The 25,017-nt window shown below is 32.8% G+C and overlaps 2 protein-coding genes across 3 annotated transcripts in view; both read right to left on the bottom strand.

Annotated features, from left to right (window-relative positions):
• Positions 1 to 7,436: 7,436 nt before the first annotated feature.
• Positions 7,437 to 13,892, bottom strand: LOC132729160 (zinc finger protein 267-like). Of its 2 annotated transcripts, none has more exons than XM_060714906.1 (4): positions 12,598 to 13,322; positions 12,231 to 12,311; positions 11,313 to 12,122; positions 7,437 to 8,652 (listed from the first exon to the last, which is right to left on the bottom strand). In XM_060714906.1, exons 1-4 carry the CDS (start codon positions 12,701 to 12,703, stop codon positions 8,135 to 8,137), a joined length of 1,515 nt encoding a protein of 504 aa, XP_060570889.1. In that variant the 5' UTR covers positions 12,704 to 13,322; the 3' UTR covers positions 7,437 to 8,134. The 2 variants fall into 2 exon arrangements, with proteins under 2 accessions (XP_060570889.1, XP_060570890.1); XM_060714907.1 differs by having other exon boundaries at positions 8,476 to 8,652; positions 11,303 to 12,122; positions 12,598 to 13,892.
• An 8,419-nt stretch (positions 13,893 to 22,311) lies between these two features.
• The window catches only part of LOC132729159 (angiopoietin-1 receptor-like), a 32,045-nt gene continuing 29,339 nt past the window's right edge, over positions 22,312 to 25,017 (bottom strand). Inside the window, exon 22 of the mRNA XM_060714905.1 lies at positions 22,312 to 24,940. Within this exon, the coding sequence (XP_060570888.1) occupies positions 24,727 to 24,940 (214 nt within the window). The 3' untranslated portion in view covers positions 22,312 to 24,726. The remainder of the gene's footprint in view (positions 24,941 to 25,017) is intronic.

Genomic DNA, 25,017 nt, shown 5'->3' with positions numbered 1-25,017 from the left:
ATATTTTGTAATGCCCTGCTTGATTGCCTAGCCAGCTGAGCATTCCAGCAGAGCATTATTACACTATATTTCGTAATGCTCTGCTAGATTGCCTAGCTAGCTTAGCATTCCAGCAGAGCATTTTTACACTATATTAAGAAATGCCCTGCTAGATTGCCCAGCCAGCTTAGCATTCCAGCAACGCATTTTTTCACTATATTTAGAAATGCCCTGCCAGATTGCCTAGCAAGCTTAGCATTCCAGCAGAACATTTTTACACTTTATTTAGTAATGCCCTGCTAGATTGCCTAGCCAGCTTAGCATTCCAGCAGAGCATTTTTCCACTATAACTAGGAATGCCCTGCTAGATTGCCTAGCCAGCATAGCATTCCAGAATAGCATTTGTACACTTTATTTAGTTATGTCCTGCTAGATTGCCTAGCCAGCTTAGCATTCCAGCAGAGCATTTTTTCACTATATTTAGTAATGCCCTGCTAGATTGCCTAGCCAGCTTAGCATTCCAGCAGAGCATTTTAACACTATATTTAGGAATGCCCTGCTAGATTGCCTAGCAAGCTTAGCATTCCAGCAGAACATTTTTACACCATATTTAGTAATGCCCTGCTAGATCGCCTAGCCAGCTTAGCATTCCAGCAGAGCATTTTAACACTATATTTAGGAATGCCCTGCTAGACTGCCTAGCCAGCTTAGCATTCCAGCAGAGCATTTTTTCACTATATTTAGTAATGCCCTGCTAGATTGCCTAGCCAGCTTAGCATTCCAGCAGAGCATTTTAACACTATATTTAGTAATGCACTGCTAGATTGCCTAGCCAGCTTAGTTAGCCAGCTGAGCATTCCAGCAGAGCATTTTAACACTATATTTAGTAATGCACTGCTAGATTGCCCAGCCAGCTGAGCGTTCCAGCAGAGCATTTTTTTCACTAAAGCTAGGAATGCTCTGCTAGATTGCCAAGACAGCTGACTATTGCAGCAGATCATTTTTACACTATATTTAGGAATGCTCTGCTAGATGCCCAAAACAGCTGAGCATTACAGCATATCATTGACTTCCCTATATAAATTGAAATGCCCTTTTGCTTAGCTCGCTGTTCACTGCTAACTTCTCTTATAACCAGTTTTTTCCTTCGGAAAACCTGGTTAAGGTGACAACGGAGTCAATTATCACTGAAAATACCTAAAATGAGATTTTTTGCTCAGTAGATTTATCAACCTTTTCTGAACGCATTCGTGATTTAATTTTGGAAGCAGTTAGTCCAAAAAATGTGTTTTTAAACGATTTAAAACGGTACCTATACTATTTGTATCTGCTATTCGCGTAACCTGCCGATTATCGATAACGCTCCGCCCCCTGTTGAGGCATCAATGAGGGAAATCGGTAGTTCCATATATCCGTGAATTACAGGTCCATACTGGTCCATACTTCTCGTAATACATGTATCGTTCATCTACCGTACATCTTTTATGAATATCTCAACATTTAGCCTTTTTTATAAATTAAGAAATTGTCGGCCAATGTACGTAACATAATGTATGAAACATAAATAATAAAGCATAGCGGCAAATCGCACGACCACGGGGTTGATTAAAATGTAGTTGCTAAAATATCCATAATGTGTGAAAATAATTTGTCTGTCCCGTTAATCTGATATATATTACATTGAGTTGATAGACTTTTGTACGGATTCAAGGGCTTACTTTACATTCAACCTCGTTTTCTAACAATGTCAAGTAAAACATGCAACAACAGACGACATTTTCTATGTGAACGCTTATATGACTTGTGGTAAGGTGTCCCTGACAACTTTTTCTAAACCATTTTAGATTGTCTAAGGATGATTATATCTCTATGAATAAAAAAGATATTAAAATAAATTCTCAGTGAAAATAAATTGTTCGCCAGTAAATCCGACACAGTACTAATAAATCTGGGACAAAGTATAAAATTAATTGTCTATCCCGGTAGAAACTGGATCTCTATGCCGTGCATAGATGATATTCATGATAATATATATGGGACATTGGCGATGAGATGCATTATCTGTTAATATGCCCTTTTTTCAGAACTAAAAGAAGACAGCTAATACCAGAGAGATTCTATATTAGACCAAATATACTGAAATTTAAGGAACTACTTAACACAAATGATAGCCAGACCCTAACAAACCTTAGCTTATATGTTAAATATATCATGAAAAAAATTAACGATTAATAACAATTACATGAACTGATTTATTTTACATACCTGGTGATGTTAATCCAAAATATCCCCATCTTTATGTGTTTGTTTTTTGCTTTTTTTCTCATTGTCATTACAATTACACATTAATGAATAGACTGTCTCAATGCAATTTTACAACCGACCAATGAAACTTTACACCTGTTCTATTTATAGATATGTCACGGAAACCTCGTGCTGCAATGTTATTGTTATTGTTAGGTTTTTTCCAGGTCAGCCCGGTTGTACATAGGCCAAAATTAAAATTATTGGTTACTTCATTCATAAATTTTTGACTACTTTATGTTCACTGACTTTTTCTTTTTTATTGTTGTTAGCATATTAAGAACTCAAAACTTTGTTTTTCACCGCTTTCAAATAAATACTTCAAATATTGTCCGCTTTCCCCATCAAATACAGAAACACTTAAACCCAAAACATAATTAATTAGAATATTTTTGACCATGTTGTTACCCATACAAATTATTTATGCTACTCTTCGTTCACATGTTATTGCTTGATACATGTTAAATGTGTATTATGTAATCTGTGACAATTGAAAATAAAGTGATTTGTATTGTATTGTATTGTATTGTATAGAAGCCAAGAAGGCCACATAATAATGATCGAGTAATACCTTTTATTTCTATTAAAATATGTGAAGAATTATCAATTTGGTGGAAAAAATACATACTATCCCGTTCTTATTTGTACATCTACCATGGACTTTAAAAGACTGTCAGAAGCTCAGTTTTTTGTTATTTTATTTTATATTTAAACGGAATTTCATACACGAATACACAGGCAGAGTGACACTGGTATAATACAATCATAATGCTGATGATTATAATAATAAACTTCAAATAGGAAACAATTAAATACCCCTCTAGCGGTGCGCAAATGCGTTCCATTTGCCCCCACTGAGTGCCTCAAATTTTACCGATAGTCACGTGACATGTGCGACAAATACCAGACGGGCAGTAAATCACGTTAAGAATTGAAGAAATTTCGGCTATAAACTGATATTAATCAGCAGCTTTTTAATTGGTCAGATGTCACTGGGTCATAAAATGTTGTTAGAGTATGTTACCGCAACTTGTGACCCTCCCTGGTGCGATATTTGTGTATTATGCAATTATTTAGCGTGAAACGTAGGGGTCCGAGAGAGAACAGCCGATTTATGACACTTCGTTTGATGCGGGTCGGACTAACTTTGAATCGGCATAACTTTTTTAATAATCAAGTAATTAACATGCAGTTTAAAGCACATGAAAGGAAATTCATTTACGGAGGGAACCGTGTCAGGGATTTTTGTTTGCTCAATCAGCGACTTAATTATCTTTAATTACGTAATATGTATGGTGAAAAAAGTCGCATAAAATGTTTGACGTTACGTAATATTTTTTTGAGAAAAGATATAAAAAAAATTGAGACACGGTTCCCCAGATAATATAAGTATGGTTATTTTCCAAAAGTTTGATGACAAAAAAATAAAAAATGACTTTGATATGACGATTTAAAATTTTAGGATTTTTAATCAAAATAAATCATTTACAAAGGCATTTTTTTCAAATATGTTATTTTTTATGATGATCAACGACATTTAATGCACAAAGATTAAATGAATTACAATTATTACAAAAATAACTTGGTTTAAATGACATTTATGTGAGTACCACGGAAAGTGTCTGTTGTCACCTTAAAAACAAATAAATTTAATACATGGGTAGACCAGTTTATTCATTGCCTACTCCATGTAAAACTATGATGATTTTTAAAGAATAAGCTCACTATTTAAGTGATGTCCCCCACTGTATGATACAAAATCACTTGATTAAAGCTTAATATTAAGTATCAATGTAGTAGTAAAAGAAATAGTCACAGATGGCAAATTCCCTGCAGACCAGGAGAGGAGTAATACAAAGAGGATAGTCCACTTCCACACTCTGACATTTAAATACGCATCAAAGGTCAATAGCCCAAAAAGTACCAGGCTTGTAATGAAGTTTTAAGCTTATATCTTTTAAATATTTTGTGTTATAGCCAGGAAAAAATGCAAAACATGAAAAAAAAGGACAATAACTTTTAACAACAAAATTTTACGAGGAGAGTTATTATGGTCAACTCCATTCATTCTTACTGTATGTAATCTATCTACCAATGAAGTTTCGGATTAATATATGTAAAGCTTTATGAGTTATGGTCTGAACAAAAATAATTCAGGGGATATAACATAAATGAAGTAAAGAGTTATTATACTTAAGCACTACACTGCTCCTTAGAGAACTACATGTATACTATTCCCATATAGTGTCAAAATCGATATTCCAAAAACTGTTCCGAGTTAAGTTGTGGACAAAACAAGACAGTCATGATGGCCCTTGGTCGCAAAAAAAAGAAGAGATATACATTGCAAGAAAAGGTTTAAACCAGAAATGAGGTCACACTGGTTTGTCACATTCTTCTCCAGGCTGTATTATTGGTACGTTAGTGAACCCTAGGGCGGGGCCATTTTAACTTTAGGGGCCAGGGGAATGACTCATATAACTTTAAATAGTAGATGTCCACATGGCAATGATTCATGCCAAATATCTAAGGTCTTTGCATTGTAATTTTACAAAAGAAAACTTAAATTTTATTTCCTTTTTTTAAATAACTATACGTTGTTAGTCCTATAAAAAAGCACCTGCAACGTTCAATAACACGATGGCCTGCCTTAAAACAGGGCCAATATCTACATGTATATCACTTTTTGTGATATAGATACAAAACCCGCATTTGAAGTAATTTGATTGGCTTACATAGCAGGGCCATAAATGATATAGATATCTGCAAGAAACTGGGAAATGGCAGCCATTTTGTTTTAACTCGGTTTATGTGTAGACACCGACAGGTTGCATAAATGAAGAAAAATATTCTCATTTCTAAACATTCACAGTCTGACATTGTGTTGTACATGTACAATATAAGTTACAAAATGTAGGTTTTCCATACAAACTGATAAATTGTGGTTATTTTTACAGTTGTTCTTTGTTATAATTAAAATATGTGAGAATTAAAATAAGAAGAAATGACTGAGGATTAAATGTGAAATATTATAAGTACATGTAGTTATTTAATAAAATTGTCAATAAATAAATGATTTGATATTGGCCCTGTTATTTGTCCTCGGGTCAGTCGTATTGGCCCTCGGCCTTCGGCCTTGGACCAATACGACTGCTCTCGGACAAATAACAGGGCCAATATCAAATCACTTATTTATAAACATATAATATAAAGTAGGCGACCCCCAGGGCAGGACCAATTTTGACCCAGAAAGTGGTGCTACAAGCAAAGTATCTAAGCTCTGTGCATTCTAGTTTCCGTGGAGAAACCTTTATTTATTTACCAAGTTATTTTTACTTTACGGTAAAGTAAGTGACCTCCGGGGCAGGGCCAATTTTGACCCCAGGTGCATGATTTATATAACTTTTGTAGAGGCCCATAAAGTGTTGTTTAATAAGTTTATTGTGAGATTATTATTTTCAACACAATAAAATTTACATCTGACAGATGCATTTTCTAGATCGACGTTACAAAGATGCAATATTATAAAACTTTTGTAGAGGACTACCTAAGGATCATTCCTTTAAATTTTATTCAAAATTCAACAAGCAGTTTTGGTGCAAATGTTTGAAAAAATTGTGGATAACGACGAACACACATCACAAAATCTCACCATAAAAAGGGGGCATAAATATTCAAAACTATTTTAGAATTAGCTGATCTTCTGAAATGGTGACATATTTTGATTGTAAACATGAATGTTTCTGGTAAAACTAAAATCTGAACAAAAAGGTTAACCAGGGTTAAAAATCTCAGTTGAAAACGAAGCATAAATTTGCATAAAATAATTGAGGATTATCTGTCCTTTTAAAATGACGTCCAATTATGAGTTTACATGTATGCCAAGTTTGAAGTCAATGGCTTTTGTATTTTATGAGAAAATGGACCTTAAGGAAAAGGTTAACCAATGCAACATCGACATCATGACAATAGCTCGGACTGCTATCCATTTTTCCCCTCGAAAGTGGAACCAACAAGAGCTGTCACTGAAAAGTGACTTATGTCCTCGAAAGGATTTGACATAAAATCCAAAATATATGCCAAAATACCGGTAATATACCCTCGACCGCCTTTGATAAATATTATTCCCAAAATTTAACTGAAATTCCATTAGAAGTGTAGGAGATTTAGTCTAAACAAATATTACTAAAAATCATCAAGGGCCCATAACTGTGGGGAAAATCATGCACAAAATCATGGCACAATGCAAACAATTTTATACATGTTCACTGAAATCCCGCATCGGTTTGGTGATGAAGCACGGACAAGCTTATTTCACTCAAAAATTGACCATTTCAGGGCCATGACTGTGCCAAAAAACGTGCAAGTGGAAAATAAAGATATTATGCACAACTAGGCATGGTGTAAAGTTTCACTGAAATCCCCCAGGGGTTTTGGAGATGAGGCATGGACAAGCTTATTTTACTCAAAAATTGATCATTAAGGGGCCATAACAGTGCCAAAAAATTCAAGCGGAAAATCAAGATATTATGCACAACAAAGTATGATGACAAACAATCCTGCGAAGTTTCACGGAAATCCCTTAGGCGGTTTTGGAGATGGAGTGCAGACAAGCGTAATTATTTTACTCAAAAATCTATCATTAAGGGGCCATAAATGTGCATGAAAATTTCAAGCGGAAAATCAAGATACTATGCACAACTAGGCATGGGGATGAACAATCCTGTGAAATTTCACTGACATTCCACCAGTGGTTTTGGAGATGAAGCGTGGACGGACGGACAGTGCGATTACTATATGCCTCTTTTCGGGGGGAGCGGGCATAAAATCACACCTGAACTAGACTGTACACAAATAGATAAAATGACAGTGGATTAACATTCAGACAGCAGTAAATTCTGGCCCTATGACAACTCTCCCGACACAATATCTCCGGTTAGTAGCGGCAATATTACAATTGGTCAAGATGAAAGATTTTATACAAAACAAACATGAACATCATGATCTACTCTACTGGATCTGTGGTATCTTTATCAAATAATTACAACAGCTGTTATTCTAAAATATGTTTTTTGACATTTTATTGATCTATAAATATACATATAAATAACTATAGTATCTAAGAACCATTCTGAACATTTTTTTAAAAAAACAACAACAAAAGCTTTGATCACGTGGCATAAGAACTGCCAAAACATTACCTTCGTAATAAATTCAGATATATTTGTACCCTGCAGAACGCAATTGTATAGCTGAAATGTATGACATTAAGGTGATTCAGCTTTGTCAGCCATGTTTGTTTACACTTAGTGGGTCAAAGTGAAAGTAGGCCAAAATTCATATAACAATAAAGCTTAAAATGATGAACAATTTGCAAATACACTTCCAGGTCTATGAGTTAAGGATGATTATTAACAAAAATAAAAAGTTAACAATAAGAATATCTAACACAATTTTTAACACAAATTAGATTTTGATAGTATTTAATAAGCATCATTTTCTCATTATCATGTACATTCATCCTGAGTTTCATTTCAATTAAACCAACTATTTGTAAAACATTATTATCTAACCAAACATTCAAATTTACAATCTAACCAACTGTAAAATATGGATTCAAAACTAAAATTTGTCTTTAAAAATGCATTATAAAGTAACAAAGAACTATTTATAAAAAAACATATCTGTAGATTTCTGTCCAGTTTTGAGAAAAAAAAGTACAAAACAATTTAAAGATAAGTATCCAAGTGGACAGTAACATTTCCATTTCATTTGCAGGGAATAATAAGAAGACTATATGTCCAAGTGGCAAATTTATTTTCTCATACTCTAACTCAGTAACTGTTTTTATTCAGTCTGTTGCCAATCTTACCATATTTTTACTTTCAGATATTTGCAACACTCCTGCATGTCTTTTATTTAGGTGTTTGGTTAAATTACCTTTAAAAGCACAAGCATATGCACAATAGGGACATTTATGTGGTTTTTCTCCTGAGTGTAAAATAACATGCCTTTCAAGGTCTTGCTTTTCATAAAATGCCTTGCTGCAGGTGTTACATTTAAACTTCTTTTCATTTGAATGACGTTTCATGTGTGTTGACAGGTGTCCTTTTCTCAAAGTTTTCCCACAAATGGTGCAAGTCTCCACAAAGGATGGATCATGTCGGCGTTTATGTGTTTTTAAGTGCTGGTACAGTTTAAATGAGCTTCCACAGATGTTACAGCAGTGTGTACGGCCACCACCATGCAATGATTTCTTATGTTGAACAAGGTTGCCCAGGTGTTTGAGTACAGCTCCACATAGGTCACATTGATAACCTGTATGATTCTCACTATGCATGGTGAGCTGATGAGTATTCAAAGAATATTCTGTAAATATAGAATTTAATAGATATGAAAAAATACAAGATTACTTAATACTTAAAGTAATGACCACCTAAAACACAAAATTTTAAAACTGTAGGCCAAAGTGTTCATTACTAACTGGTTGGATAAGCTTTTAAAGGTGAAGCCAAAGGTAACCTTTCAAAATCCTCATAATCAATAGGTCATCATTCTCTAATTTATGTCAAGACAAGATGAACTCTACAGATGGATAGAAGGATGCTGTACAAACAATATGCCCCCACTTCCTTGGAGGGGGCATTATAAGCATATTGTTAAGTCATGCTGTTTTCAAACATACGTATGTATATAAAGAAGTTCTTGCAATTTATACTAAGACTTTGATACAGATTCTAGAACTAACCAGTACTGGTGTCATAAAAAGAAACATTTTTGTGACCAAAGTATGGCTTGAACCAAAGATCTATGCATTAAGAGCCGGACAACCACTATGCCACTTCTCTCCCAAACTGAAAGCTTTCATCTTATAACAGATGAAAAACGAAAGGATAAATCTAAAACAACAATCACCCTTTCAAACTTTTTCATTAACAAAACAAGAACGTGTTTGTTAAACACAAATGCCCCCGGCTCCGATTCTTGTCAGTAGCAATATTTCAAAAAATGTTTACCCATTCACTCAGTTAGTTTATACAAATTTATTTTAGTTCGATTGTGTTGGAAGCTATAAGCTTATTGAAACACTCTCGAATCTGTTCCTGGAACCAACCAGTACTAAGCAATGAATGTAAAGTTTCTTGCTCAAGGAAACAACGGCTTGCCCCTGACAGGGTTTGAACCCACGCGGTCAGCAATCCTTAGATTACTAGTCCCACGCGTTAACCTCTCGGCCACGCCGCCGTCACTCAGTTATGGACAGAAACATTGCCAAAAAATTGTAAACACAAGTAATATAGCTTGACAGAGTCATGGCATTTTTTAATTGTGAAATATATAAGTTGCCAAGTCATTAAGTGATAAATATTCAACTTTATCAAATATATATAAATGTAAGAAATCTATACTTGGCACCCTTGACCTTGACCCACTGACACCTATAGAATAACATGCAAGTTATCTTCCTACTAAATATGAAATACACCTGTCAATAAATGGGCAAAAATGTTAAAATCTATTTTGAGCATTGATGACCTTGACAAAACTGACCCCTAACTCCATCCAAGGAAGAATACCATGCAAGTTATCTTCAAACCAAACATGAAATAAATCTGTCAATAAATATAGGCTGTATGGGCAAAAGTGTAAAATTCTATTTTTAGCACTGGTGACCTTGACTAAACTGACCCCTAACTCCATCCAAAGTAAGAATAACATGCAAGTTATTTTCCTACCAAATATGAAAAAATATATCTGTCAATAAATAAAGGCTGTATGGGCAAAAGTGTAAAAAATCTATTTTTAGCACCAGTAACCTTGACCCAACTGACCCCTTACTCAATCAAAAGGAAGAATACCATGCAAGTTATCTTCCTATCAAAATATGAAATACACCTGTCAATAAATAAAGCCTATATGGGCAAAAGTGTACAAATCTATTTTAGCACAAGTGACCTTGACCCACTGATCCCTACCCCAATCAAAAGGATGAATACCATGCAAGTTATCTTCCTACCAAATATGAAATATATCTGTCAATAAATAAAGGCTGTATGAGCAAAAGTGTAAAAATCTATTTTTAGCACTGGTGACCTTGACCCAACTGACCACTAACTCCATCAAATTTTATGTTCCTATCAATTGTAAATGACATCTGTCTATAGAATATGGTTAATACACCTGTAAAAATGTAAAAATCTATTTTTAACATTGGTGACCTTGACATTGGTGACATTGACCTTGACCCAAATGACCCCTTACTATACCCAAAGAAGGAGGACCTCCCTTGGCATGTTTGTATTAAACATGAAAGACATCCACCAATAATAAAGGCTGTATGAGCAAAAATGTTTAAATTTATTTTCTAAACCAGTGACCTTGACTTTGACCCTAGAGACCACTTACTCCACAAAAAATTAGAGGACCATTAAAGGTATCCACCTACCAAATATGCAAGATATCATTAAATAAATTAAGCAATAAAGAGAAATTTACGATAAATCCAACTTGCCGGAATAGGTTAACCAGACAAGGCCCTATTTTTAAAGTGAAAAAAGGGAAATAACTGGGAAATATGGATGACACAGTTATATAACTTGGCAATATCATGTACTTTGTATTGATAAGTAAGTGTGGAAATTATGAAGCCATTAGTATAGATAGAACTTAAGATATTTCCAACTTGCCGTTTTAGGTTAACCATTATTCATTTTCTAAGTGCTGAAAAGGGCAATAACTTGGTAAATATGGAAGCCATAGTTATGTCACTTGACCAGATCATGTACTTTGTATTGATTAGTAAGTGTGTAAACTAAGAAGCCATTGGTACAAATAGAACTTAAGAAAAATCCAACTTGCCGTTCTAGGTTAACCTCGTACAGACAGACGGACAGACGGACAGACAGACAGACGGACGGTTCAATTACTATATGCCCGGGGGCATAAAAAACCTTATTCGTATAAGGCTAGTATTAGAAATAAATTGGTCATAGCCATAATAAATAATAATAAATCTTACAGAAACTTACTGTCAGCAAATTGTTTTCTACAGATTTGACATGCAGTCACCTCCAGCTCTTTTTGTGGTTTAATCTTCTTGTCTCCAAGCTTCAATGTTTTATCTGAATGAATCTTTTCTTTGTGGTATTTCAAGCTTCGCTCACTAACAAATAGTTTACCACAGATATCACATCTTAATTTATCTTGCTGCTCAGATATATTTCTTAATTCAAACATCTCAAATCTATCCAAACATCTTCTTTGCCAAAAGTTATAGTTGGTAGATTTGCTTTTTATTGTGGTATCTACACTTGGAATGTCATCTTTATTGACACCATCTACACAAGAATTTTGTTTTACACTACCATTACAATTATCTTGTATATTCATTAAGAAGTTATTAGGGATACTTTCTATTTGGTAAGTTTCATGGTTTGAATCTGAAAGACTTGTTTTCATTTCAACATTATCTAATCCTGAGATTTGAACAAGCGCTTTTTCTTGAACTGATTTACTGCTGTCTAATTTTTCCATTGAGTTTTCAAGTATGACATTTTTATCATTACTGTATTTTTGTTCTGCTTCTCCTTTATCATAACTACATGTGGCATCCACAGGTTTACCTTCTGGCTGATTGAATGTATAATTGTGATAATTAGGTGTTTCATCGCCACTGCTTATCATCCTTCTTATTTCATTATGATCTGTATCTTCAAGCTCAATGCTATAAGAGATTTCATATGAATCATTTCTGAAAATTTTATTTGACTTTTCAGTATTCGTACTTTTGTCTGAACATTTCCTTTTTTGTGCTTTGCGAATTCCTTCTGTGTGCTTTTCTGTAATAAACAAAATATTTATTATAAGAACTAGATCCATTCCCTTTACATTAATTTAAAACTGCATTATATTATTTTCTAGGTATGATTTTAAGAGTTTGTACTTACTGCATTTCTCTATTGTATCCAAAGCAAGTTCTTCCTGTTTTATTATCAAATCAATGAAATACCATAAATCTTGATGGACACCTACAAATACAATAAGACTGGTTTTCAAAGGTATTTTAAAATCTTCTAGTTATAAAATTATAGTTATATTGCTGATAAATTAAGTTTGTGATGAAGTACTAGCATATTCACAGGCCTCCATTTACTTTGCATAGTAGAGCTAAAAAGATACATCTTTCTTCAAATACTTTCTAAACCAATTTCAAACAGCATTGTACATGTACTACTACACTAAACAATAGCAACATTATCTTTATTATTATTTCATTTAAAATAATGATCAAAAAATGGTTTTCAACAATCTTACGTTTGAAAGTACCAATTTTCCACTCATATTGCTTTATGAGTTTCCGAAGTTCTTCCTCTATTTCTGATGTGAGGTAGATGATGTATGGTCTAAACAGCTCACCCATTTCTGTACTGGTAAAATAAAAGTTAAACTGTTAAAACATTACGGTAAAATGGGAAATCACAATAACATTAACACCACTTTTTAATCATTGGATTTTTACCAAATTATCCCCCTCTGGGAACATTTTGCATTGCAAGTTTTATATCCATAAACATATATAAAACACATGTAACTTTAAAAATATCAATGCTTTCTGTCATTATTAAAGATGAGCGAAAGAATCAAACAAATGCAAACAAATTGTAACAAATACATGTAGTATATACATATACCCACACTCTGTTCATCAATATCTAATTTGGTAAACAAAGAACATAATGGAATGTATGGAATTACAGAAATATAGTGGTGCCTCATATTTCCGAGGTACTTAACTGTTTAACACAGACAACAAAAGTTAGAAGAATAAAATTCTGGAAAATATTTTGAATAATGTAGGAAAGACATGCAAATAACTTCATAGTTTATTCCTTTTAATGTTTGCATGTAAACAATTATGTACACAACATGGCAATTAACACCCATATGCTGCCAAGTGAGTAAAGTTGTGTTCTCATATTTCCAAGGCAATTACATTTTAACCCATTACGTTATATACACGCCTTTTAACGCCTTTTTCACCCCCCCCCCCTTTTTGTTGTCTCAAATGGTGAAAAAATGCCTCATTTAGGCCCCCAACACTTGTTTTTGCTTTGAGAAATGTTGTTAAAAAGTGACCTCTTTTTTGGCGCGGCCCCCAACGAAAAGATACATCAGGGGGTTGCCCCCTTCTGTTTGGGGGGTTTGAAGGGGGGCAGAGTCCCCCTCATCGCCAAGAAAATTTTGGACTTGTGAGAGGCTATAAATGACCCCAGATTGATCATAAGGTAACGTGTAAGCAACACTGAAAAGCATTTGACTCTATCTCAATCCATCGAGAAGTTGCAGCACTTTGAAATCAATTTTGATGAGAAAAAATCAACGCAAAATAGTGATTTTTGGCAATTTTGAGATGTCCCCTCGTTGCCATGGTAACAGAAAATTTAAGCCTGAGCATGTTGTTGCAAGGGCAATGGTCCAGTCAACATTTGTGCCAAGTTTGATTAGTGTTGAAGCAGTTTTTATAGTATTATAGCAATTTGAACTTGTAACGGGAGACTTTTCAATGAAAACAGCCATTTTTCACAAAATGCTCATGAAGTAATGGGTTAACAGTTTCAAAAGCAAAACCACTAGTAATCTTTATTTTTTGTACATCTATACCTAGCCTTGTCTGAAAGTGGGGATTTTCTCTATGGCATTTATCAAATATCTCAATGGTTGTTTAACAAAGACAATTGTCTTAAAAGGTATAAAAACTAAAAGTAAAATGGTGGAAATAATTTACTTTACTCTTAATCTGAATAAAATAATAAGTTTTCTCAGTTGTATATGTTACATTTCAATAAAAATACAATAAGAAAGTGGAAGTAAAACTCCTGGCAGGCGCATGAAGTCTATGAGGCACTTGAGACCTTTATGTCTTATACCTTGGAAATATGGGTACCATGGAAATATGAGGCACCAGTATACTGAAAACACAGAAAAAAACACAAACTTATTTCTAATAAATAAACCTAAACAATAGGACCATGATGGCCCTATATTGCTCACCTGGCCATAAATTCCCTAAATGACAGAAATTAATTATACTGATAATTTTATATAGAAAGTTGTCATAAAGTAAGAATCTGTGTCATGTGATTTCAAATTTAATTCAGCATCTAATCTTGTGCATTTGTTCCAAATTTTACAAAGTAGGTTACTAGGTCATCTTTTGGTCTGACAGCTATAATCAAAGTTCTGTTTTTGAATTGTGCACATGGTCCAAATGTCTTACATTTATATCAGTATTCAACTCTATATCTGAAATTTGCACATGTCACAAAAAGTGTACAAAATGATTGATAATTTCGGTACCCTATATCACGCCTCATACTCCAGGTTATTGTATGTTTAGAACATAATGTGATTTGTGTAACAGTTGAAGGAGCTGAATACTTATGCGTAACAATCAAATATTTGGAGAGAGAGTGTATTACAAAATAGTTTTTAAGTAAGTATGATTTTTGTATGGGAACTACTCGCATACTAAGGTGGCATCTATATAGAGGTGACATTTGCAGTTTTTTTAGCTCACCTGTCACAAAGTGACATGGTGAGCTTTTGTGATCACTTATCGTCCGTCCGTCCGTAAACTTTTACATTAAACAGCATCTCCTCATAAACCGCTCAGCCAATTTGATCCAAACTTCACAGGAATGGTCCTTTGGTGGTTGCCTTTAAAAATTGTTCAAAGAATTTAATTCCATGCAGAACTCTGGTTGCCATGGCAACCAAAAGAAAAACTTAAAATAACCTCTTTTAAAAAACCCAAAGAGGTAGAGCTTAGATATATGGCATGAAACATCTTCTAAAAAAGTGTGTATCAAGTTTGTAAAAAAAAGCCATGGGGTCAAAATTAGCCCCGCTCCAGGGGTCATTGCTTTTCCTTAAATGTATATAGTAAAAAGTTAAAATTTCCTCTTTTAAAAAACCCAAAGAGGTAGAGCTTAGATATATGGTATGAAACATCTTCTAGTGAGTGTTTATCAAGTTTGTTTATATAAAAGCCCTGGGGTCAAAATTGGCCCCGCCCCGGATGGTCATTGCTTTTCCTTATACGTATACAGTAAAAACTTTAAAACTTAAAAAATCTTCTTTTAAATAACCCATAGAGCTAGAGCTTAGATATTAAGCATGAAACATCTTCTAATGAGTGTCTAGCAAATTTGTTCAAATAAAAGCCCTAGTGTTAAATTGGCCCCGCCCCTGATCTGATTTTCTTTCTTTGTCTGTAGTAAAAACTTAGAAAATCTTTTAAAAACTCCAAAAAGCTAGAGCTTAAATATTTATGAAACATCTTCTTATGGGTGTCTACCAAGTTGGTTAAAAAAAGCCCCTATATACAGGTGAGCGATTTCAGGGCCATCATGGCCCTCTTATTTTATCTTGTGGTCACAACTTAATATCTTGTGGCCTGAAGATAATATCTTGTGGTAATGACTTATTATCTTCAATGTAGCTACAACTTATTATCTTATGGCCTCAAGATATTACATGGTAATATCTTGCGTCAACAATTTTTTAGCCAATAACAATAGTCTTAAATGAAATTTAATATCACACTGACCATAGCTTCTGCACAAACAGTGAAACGGTGGGTTAAAAGCTGTGGCAGTGGTTCATTCAAATCAACAAAATAACAAGAGCTGTCGGTAGGACAGCACGCTCGACTATTCTAAGTGCTTGATAGTAAAAGAGCCTTGATAATGTTAAATTTTTTAAGATCACAAAAGGGCTAATTTTTTTTTATAAATTCATGTTATAGGCCTTAGAGAGAGTCTAATTATACAGTATTGGCTTGACTATTCGGAAGGTAATGTCACAAGGGTGTTTTATTGAGTATAATAATACTAATTACCTATGGATACATAAATTTGACAGAAAAGGTACAAAGGCTTCTAATTAAGATGTTTTATCAAGTAACTCACTGCTTTATTATTATGAATGCATAAAATTGTCCAAAAAAATGCACAAACCCTTCAGTAGTAATTGAGATAACAGCTTACAAGCAAAACTTTACCATGAATTTCTAAGTTGAAAAAGGGGAGAAAATCAGCCTAAATGCAAGATAGAATTATGGATCTTTGTCAGTGACCTACAATTATGACCCTAAATGCATATGTGAAGTTTTAAATAAATATCTTTAATAGTTATTGAGATATGTAAAACTTGCATGTAAACATTAACCAAGAGACAAGTAGAAAAGGGGATATGAATCAGCCTTAATGCAAGATAGAGTTATGGAACTTGGTCAGTGACATACAATTTTGACCCTCCAATTATGACCCTAAGTGCATGTGTAAAGTTTCAAGTCAATATCTTTGAAGACCTTTAACCTTTAACTGAAATTTCTAAGTTTCAAAGGGGAAAATAATTCTGCAAATATTGCAGGCAGAGTTATGCAATTTTGCAAACTGATGTACATTGTTACTATAAAAAAGTATTTTAAATTCCAATTGAATATCTCAAGCAATAATTGAGATATTTGACTTTACAAAAAAACTTTAACCAAAATTTCTAAGTTCCAAAGGGGCATAATTCTGTCAATATTGTAGGCAGAGTTATCCAACTTGTCAATCTGATGGACCTTGTTACTATAAATAAGTATTGTAAGTTTCAATTGAATATCTCAAGCAATAATTGAGATATTTGACTTTACAAAAAACTTTAACCAAAATTTCTAAGTTAAAAAGGGGCATAATTCTGTCAATATTGTAGGCAGAGTTATCCAACTTGTCAATCTGATGTACCTTGTTACTATAAATAAGTATTGTAAGTTTCAATTGAATATCTCAAGCATAATTGAGATATTTGACTTTACAAAATACTTTAACCAAAATTTCTAAATTAAAAAGGGGCATAATTCTGTCAATATTGTAGGCAGAGTTATCCAACTTGTCAATCTGATGTACATTGTTACTATAAATAAGTATTGTAAGTTTCAATTGAATATCTCAAGCAATAAATGAGATATTTGACTTTACAAAAAACTTTAACCAAAATTTCTAAGTTAAAAAGGGGCATAATTCTGTCAATATTGTAGGCAGAGTTATCCAACTTGTCAATCTGATGTACCTTGTTACTATAAATAAGTATTGTAAGTTTCAATTGAATATCTCAAGTAATGATTGAGATATTTGACTTAACAAAAAACTTTAACCAACAAAGACGCAGACGCGGACGCGGACGCCGGGGCAACTACAATAGCTCTCATATTCTTCGAATAGTCGAGCTAAAAAATACTGCAAATGTCAACTCTATGACACAATACATACTAGTATGTGTGGGTGGGGGATCCCAATTTGTATATCAACATCACTTACATGTACTATGTGTCAGCATTTTTTTCACAGTAATGGCGTATTTCCATGTTACTATTGTTAAATTGGTCAGAATTGACATATTCTAGTCATTAGAACAAAGTTTTTGTGCAAAATATTTTCAATATGTTCTGCAAATAGATCTAATATAACACAAATAATAGTCCGACACAAACATTTTACAGTTTTATATGGGCTATATAAACTATAATAAGATATATATCTTAATATACATACAGTAAACAGACCAGTTGTGTAAAATTTTTGATTTTGTGACTAGCGCCTGTGTGTGAAACAATAATCATTTTTAATCATTCATGATCTTATTTGTTGAAAAAATAAATTTTGAGTTGCAAAGTAAAGATATTTTATATGTCTACTGTACTGTACAATGAACAAAAGAAAAAACAATCGTATAACATTCTTTCTAAAAAGTTTCTTGTCAGTACAAAAATATAGAAAACGAGTACAGTAGGTCTAGTTACTTACTAAAAAATAAACTGTTATTTACAGTGTTAAATGCGGTGTAAGTGTATTAAAGGGAAATAACCTTTTCTGTCACAACTGTTATAAAAACCTATCAAGCAAATTAAGGGGGGCGTTAGCATACCGATTTTACGGTCAACTGATGCACACAATATATAAAGTACACAGATGTGTTTAAATTTGATTTGTCACTTATGAGATAATAATACTGCGTTATAAATGTCTAGGTCATAGAATGTGTTACAAGGAAATTATTATAATTATTTAAACTACTTGTACAGCACATTATTATTCTGACGCCGGAGGTTCTTTTATTGTTTATCATTCAGAGATGCATATAATTGAGCCGTGTCACGACAAAACCAACATAATGGCTTTGCGACCAACATGGATCCAGACCAGCCGATCAGGATCCATGCTGTTCGCTATCAGTTTCTCTACTTGTTATAGAGTTTGTAAGCGAACAGCATGGATCCTGATCAGACTGCGCGGATTCGCAGGCTGGTCTGGATCCATGCTGGTCGCAAAGCCATTATGTTGGTTTTGTCGTGTCACGGCTCATATGTCTCTGATGGTTCGATTTATATTTGATTTACAAAAATTACAGTAGTTTTTTTTAATTAAATCTTCTTTTTTAGTTTTTCAAACAAATCAAAATGAAAATATAAAATATCTTATTATATAAAAGAAAAAAAAATTGCCCTTTGTTAAGGCAAATATCATCATAAACATATTTTCCCCTATATATGATCTCGGGACAAGCCCCCCCCCCCCCACTCCCCCAACAAACACACACGCACACACACAAAAATAACGCAATCGGTAAAACTAGGGCTTGACCTACATGTAGCATAATATTATGTTCATTGTTATTTTCCTTATTAATAATTTCAACATCACTAAAGCTATTGTTTTTTATGTTGTTGTTTTTGTTTTAGCTTCTAATATGTTTTGCACTTCTTTTGCTAATTCAAAATAACATCGTTTTGAAAAGAATAAATATCCAAATATCAATCCGATAAAAATCCGCAAAAATCATTCAATTCCGGAATCTGAAAAGTAAAATACAAAAAGAGACAAACTGTTTTCGAGTTGTTTCACATTCTTGTCGACACGTTCACACAGCTGCTGATGTGCATGCTACAATTTACTAAAACACACATCTTGACCACATTAATTACTGATAAGCCGACAAATATCAAATAACAAGTCAAGTCAAATAACAATGCATGTCTTCTTCCATGTTGTACATGTAGTTTATTGATAATTTTCATTGCATTAATTATTTAATTATCATTGAACAGGCCCGGATTACTGGGGGGGGGGGGGGGGTTATCCCCTTCCAGACACCCTGGCCAAAAAAAAAATTTATATATAAAAGCCACATTAAGAGTAAAATACTAGCAAAACCTGGCGGTATGTGTGCAGGTATTTAGATTAACATATACCTGCATGATGTGTGAGGCCCTAGAAAATAATGATTATGGTTGGCCAAACGAGACAGCCAGCTCTGTCTGAAAAGGACACACAATATTAGAAAACTTGTCAGAAGGTTATATCTGACAAAAGTACATCAAAGTCCTTATAAAAAACTAAGTTTGGAACTTTCTAACATGGGAAACTGGCATTACTCTGTAAGTTCTGTACATTGGATTATCAACATATCTTCCAAATTTTGCTTTCTTAATTCATTAGTCATATTTTTGAAGAAAACATCTTTTGAGGAAATTTTCTCATAGAAATAAGTTTGAGAAAAATGAAATTGTTCCATGTTTTAAACATTTTGGAACGGGTTGATTGTGAACTTTTAAATCTGAAGGCCAAATATTTATTGTTTGATTGTCCAAGTTTTCAATATCATAAGTGTAAATAAAACATTTTTTTTAAACAACATTTTGATGTTGGCATGTATTATATATACAAATATCTGTACAAGTAGATCAAGGACTGATGCAAAGAAAGAACGATAGATTTTTGTAAACCAACTCTAAAACTCAATGTAAAATTTCAGATTTAGTCTTGGATTTAAGTTAAGAAATATTTCTGCTAAATCAGAATGAGTTCTACTGTAGTCTACTTGATTCCTGGCATGCACTTTATCCCCTTCCTCAGATGATGCACTGTGGGTTTCATCATTTTATGATGACACCATTTTATATAGATTTCCCCTAAGATAATGTCGTCCAGATAAACACTGACAGATAAGTTTCCTGTCTACTTTGTAGTCATTAAAATCTTTTACTAGGAACTGTCATGAACAAATTTGAATTATGTTAATAACTCTGTAAAGGTGATGATCACCAGATGCTTTCCATAGATAAACTGGATTCATTTAGAAGTACATATTACATATGTTCATTCATATATCATCTTCAGACAAATTGCAGTTAATAATAAAAAATAAATTTGGAATTCATAAAAACACCTTACTTTCGTATGCATATATAATCATGCCACTGGTTCATTTAAGTTCGAAAATTATGTCGAGGCGACATATTGATTTTATGTTGTTTATTGTGAAGTTACAGTACTTGAAAAATGGGCACATGACAAAACAACACATAAATAAAACATTGTAGTGTTCCGTGGTATACTACTTTACCGCATGACATACGTCCTTTCCGCGTGACAATGAAAATTCTTTGGATTGTTATCCATCGCTGGTTTGTTTTTAGCAGAGAATGACCAGTGCATGTGCAAAGAGGGTACCGTTTGAGTAGATTTCGCAAAGAGGGTATCAATATGGATTTGCACGGTGTACAGCAACAAAATGGTTATACACGCTCTAAGATCACTGAGTACTATAGTAGCGTATGTAATATCGGGATAGCTAAGAACTTATACTTTATTCAAAACAAATTATAAGACTGAAAATATGTCACTTTGAGTATGATCACCTCTTGCACAGCTAAGATGTGGCATTCTGCCATTACGTGTTAAGACAAGATAGACTCTGTAGATTTTGTACATTTCAATGTATCGAAAACGAATAACATTTTGAAGCAACGTGCTCATTTTATAGACATATACGTTCTGAATATTTTGGTGAACTGTATAGTTCAAATGATTTTAATTCAAAGACTGACACAGGAAATAAATAGTCTATTTGATAAAAAAAAACAAATCTATAGAGAACGCTACAGATAGATTTATAGAATAAATCACATATCACATGAACTATAAATTAAACAAAGATTGTATACATTTTAATATACGAATATATTTTATATATACGAATAATGACTATTTTACGGACAGTTACAATATGTTTTATTGAAGGTGACTTATAGACTCGTTGGCCCGGATGTATTTAATATGTTATATCATTTGATTTGTAAAATATATTTACACATGTCACTTTACTAATTAAATTACTTATAGACATAGTAATGTCCTGAAGCAGACATTTTCAAATGTCTGCTGTTTATTAAGTAAAAAGGTATTTATGCAAAAAGGAAGAAAGGAAAAAAAACGTCATGTAAACTGAAATATAGGGGAAAATTGCATGGTTTTAAAGAATATTTCTGAAGGGAAGATTTCTACTGTTGATTATGTATAACATAACCCTTTAAGATATTTTGTAAAGATGCTTATTGGTTAAAATTTGAATTATTTATGCTTCTGTGTCTAAGATGTAAATAAAAAGAGTGCAAAAGTAAGGCAATATATTCGCACACACGGCATAGCACATCATCATCATATTTCAAGGGGCTATTTTTGATTTACCAGAGGATCAACTAAAGGTGACAAATTTTTATCATTAGAACAATGTGAATATTTGATAAAACTATTTTCATGTTTAAGAAAACAGTAAAGAAAATATTAATTTCATGTTAGTCAAAATGACTTATAACATTGGTGTAGAAATCATGTACACAAATTGTGACAAAAATCATAAACTTTAATTTGTATGAATTTATTGATCAACACTAAGAAATTGACTAACGGAGTCATAATACATAACCTGTCTTGCGAGCATATACAATTCAATGTGAACTCTGTCTCGAGATCACAAGCACATGATACTTCCGATAAATGAACCTTTCCTAGGAGCCTGTATATTTTACCCTGAAAAATATTTGTTTTGTTTTATCTTTTTGTGAAATAAACTCTTTTCTGATATCTAGAACTGAAGATTCTTCTTTGGCCGTGTACATGCAAAATAAACAATCAATTCAAATAACAACTAACGTTTGTTATATCAAGCAAAGTTTATTATAATATTCAAAATGAAGCAATTAGCGAAACAAAAAGCAAAATACACCAATATAAATCTTAGTGAATGATGAGAGGCACAGGTGGTGATTGGTAAAATGTGTTTACTTCCAATATGAAGTCTTACAATAATGTTTACAATAAATCTATTATTATTATTACTTATATACAGAAACGTCAATCGACAATCTAGCTTTAATTTCCTGAACACTGTTAATATATGATATTAACAGAAAACAATCAATTAAAGTTTCGTTTAAAATTTATTTAAAGAAGATTCTATTATATAGAAATGTAGACTCCTGCAAACATTAGCCAAGTATTTTCGCCAATACTAATACGTACATACTGATCCTGTATCTTGTGATACCACACTAAGTGAAATTATATATATGTACATAAGTATGCAAATAAAACAATTTTCAAACATCAAAGAATATGTAAAATATGCACTGCAAATATTTTTGCATATTATATGTAATCATTTAAATATATGCATTCATTTCTTATCGTAAAATTTGACTTAAACATTATAGAAAATAAATTTTTATTACCTTCCTTTACTTACATGAAATGTTAAATTCGGATATATCTTTATGAATAATGCTTTTTGGAACCCACAATATTGATAAATCTTAATTTGAGTATCATATTTATTATTTGAAACCATAAAAAATTGTGTTACAGGATCTTTAACGTTGAAATATGAAGATATATAGATACCACTCCTGAGTTAAGAAAATGAAAAACATGTAGCTTTTGTCAGAGGTATAAACTCAATATGAAGGCTCTGATAATTTCGAGACTGAGAATAAGCTAAAATATTTTGTCAGAGAAAAATTATTGTGAACTTTGTTGCCAAAACATGTTACTAGTATTTTATTCGGGAAAAAAAACACATTTGTGATGTAAGAAAAATTGTATCATGGTGTTATTTTATGTTCTCCTTTCTTTAGTTAGAATGATTGGCATATTATATGACCAGGGATTTATTATAATCAGTTTTCACCGTGTAGATATTTGATTTTATTCTTAATACATAGCAAGTGTTAAAAATACGGAAAAATATGTTGTAGTAGCTTTCTGAGGTTTTGTATTTTGCTTCGGGCAGCGAAAATGGATATCTCGCGTGACCAAAGGTTTTCACACGCTGCTAGTAGCAAAATACATTGTCACAATACGGTTTTTCTTTAATTAAATACTTATATAAATTCTAAGACATATAGAGATTCCATTTACTAGACTTCTATTTGTTATTTCACAAACAAAAATATGGCTGTCAAGAAATAATATTCCTAAATGACGGATGAATACATCATTTTTCCAAAAAAAAGTCAAGCTCTTTGTAGCATCGGTACCCGTTTCCAAAAAAGACGTGATGCACAGCTTAGATAGGAACCAAAGGAGAAAAATAGTCCGGAACTTTCATAATTATATAGTACCGTCACAAATATAATACGGATTTTTCTTTCCGTTGAGTCGCAGAAGCGCTTACGTGTGCAGCGTGTATATTAGGAAAAGCATGTATACTAATATAATAAAATGTTGATGTATGTTTTATATGTACAAGTTATTTACAGGTAACACAAACTGGTTAGAGCATGCAATCATCTTTCCAAATTACGTAGAAGTTAATGAATCATTCTTTCTGCAACTTTCACTTTAGATATTTCTCAACTAACGTCATATCAGTACAATTTACTAAATGCACAAATCTTATTAAGCCATGCATTTTCTTGCATGTGTCAAGTCCTTTTTCGCTCAGCATTCGGTAATATGTGTAGTTGAATCAACTAATTGCATCCAATCTTAATTTCAAGTATCGCCTGTAAAATGACCCATCATCATATGCCACTTAATTCAAGTTATCCAGTTCTTGTCGGTCATAAGTCATCATCATTTACAGCATTTTCTACCTAGAAAATCTTTTAATTATGGATTGGCGTGTGATTTTCCTTATCTATTATTAGTGTTGATGACGTCATTTGTATTTACGTGGGTTAACTGTTTTGGTTCATTGAATTTTTGTATTCTTACACCGTCTATAAATATTCAACATTGCGCGAAAACTGCACAGTTTTTGTAAGACACGTTTAGGTACAAGTCATTTCATTAGTTGTTCTTCAACTTCGCCACTCCCTCCCACCCATTTTTATTATTGCTTGTTATGTTAAATGTTGGAATGTGAATGTATTATTTGTGCTTTGATGTATTTTTTGATGTTTAGTATTGTGATGTTTAAAGTGCTTTTTAATTCTGATGCTTAATTGTTATGTGCGGAATTGTTGTATTCACTTATGCTATGATTTGCTCATTAATACGATTTTCTTTCTATTGTATACTTTGTTTGCATTCTTAGTCATGTAATCATTTCTGATTGTTATATTTCTGACGTGTCTTGGTCTTCAGTAAAAGTATTGATATTATCATGCTTCTTTGTTGTTAGTCCTTTCTTTTCTTGACTTAAGTCTGGGTTTATCAGAATGACATAATTTGCCGCTGTATGCAGATTATCCAGTTCTTGTCTAACAGACTCGAATGTCGGTCTTTTACTTGCTTCATATGACCAACATTTCTTCATGACTGCATACCATCTGCAATATAAGAATGCTTAGACTATAATTGGACAGTGTTATGTACTAGTACACGTAGTTAAAATTGAAAATAAAAA

Source organism: Ruditapes philippinarum, unplaced genomic scaffold, assembly GCF_026571515.1.
Source record: "Ruditapes philippinarum isolate M1 unplaced genomic scaffold, ASM2657151v2 ctg8609_1_1_1_1, whole genome shotgun sequence".
Taxonomy (NCBI): domain Eukaryota; kingdom Metazoa; phylum Mollusca; class Bivalvia; order Venerida; family Veneridae; genus Ruditapes; species Ruditapes philippinarum.
This window is presented reverse-complemented; position numbering and strand designations above follow the sequence as displayed.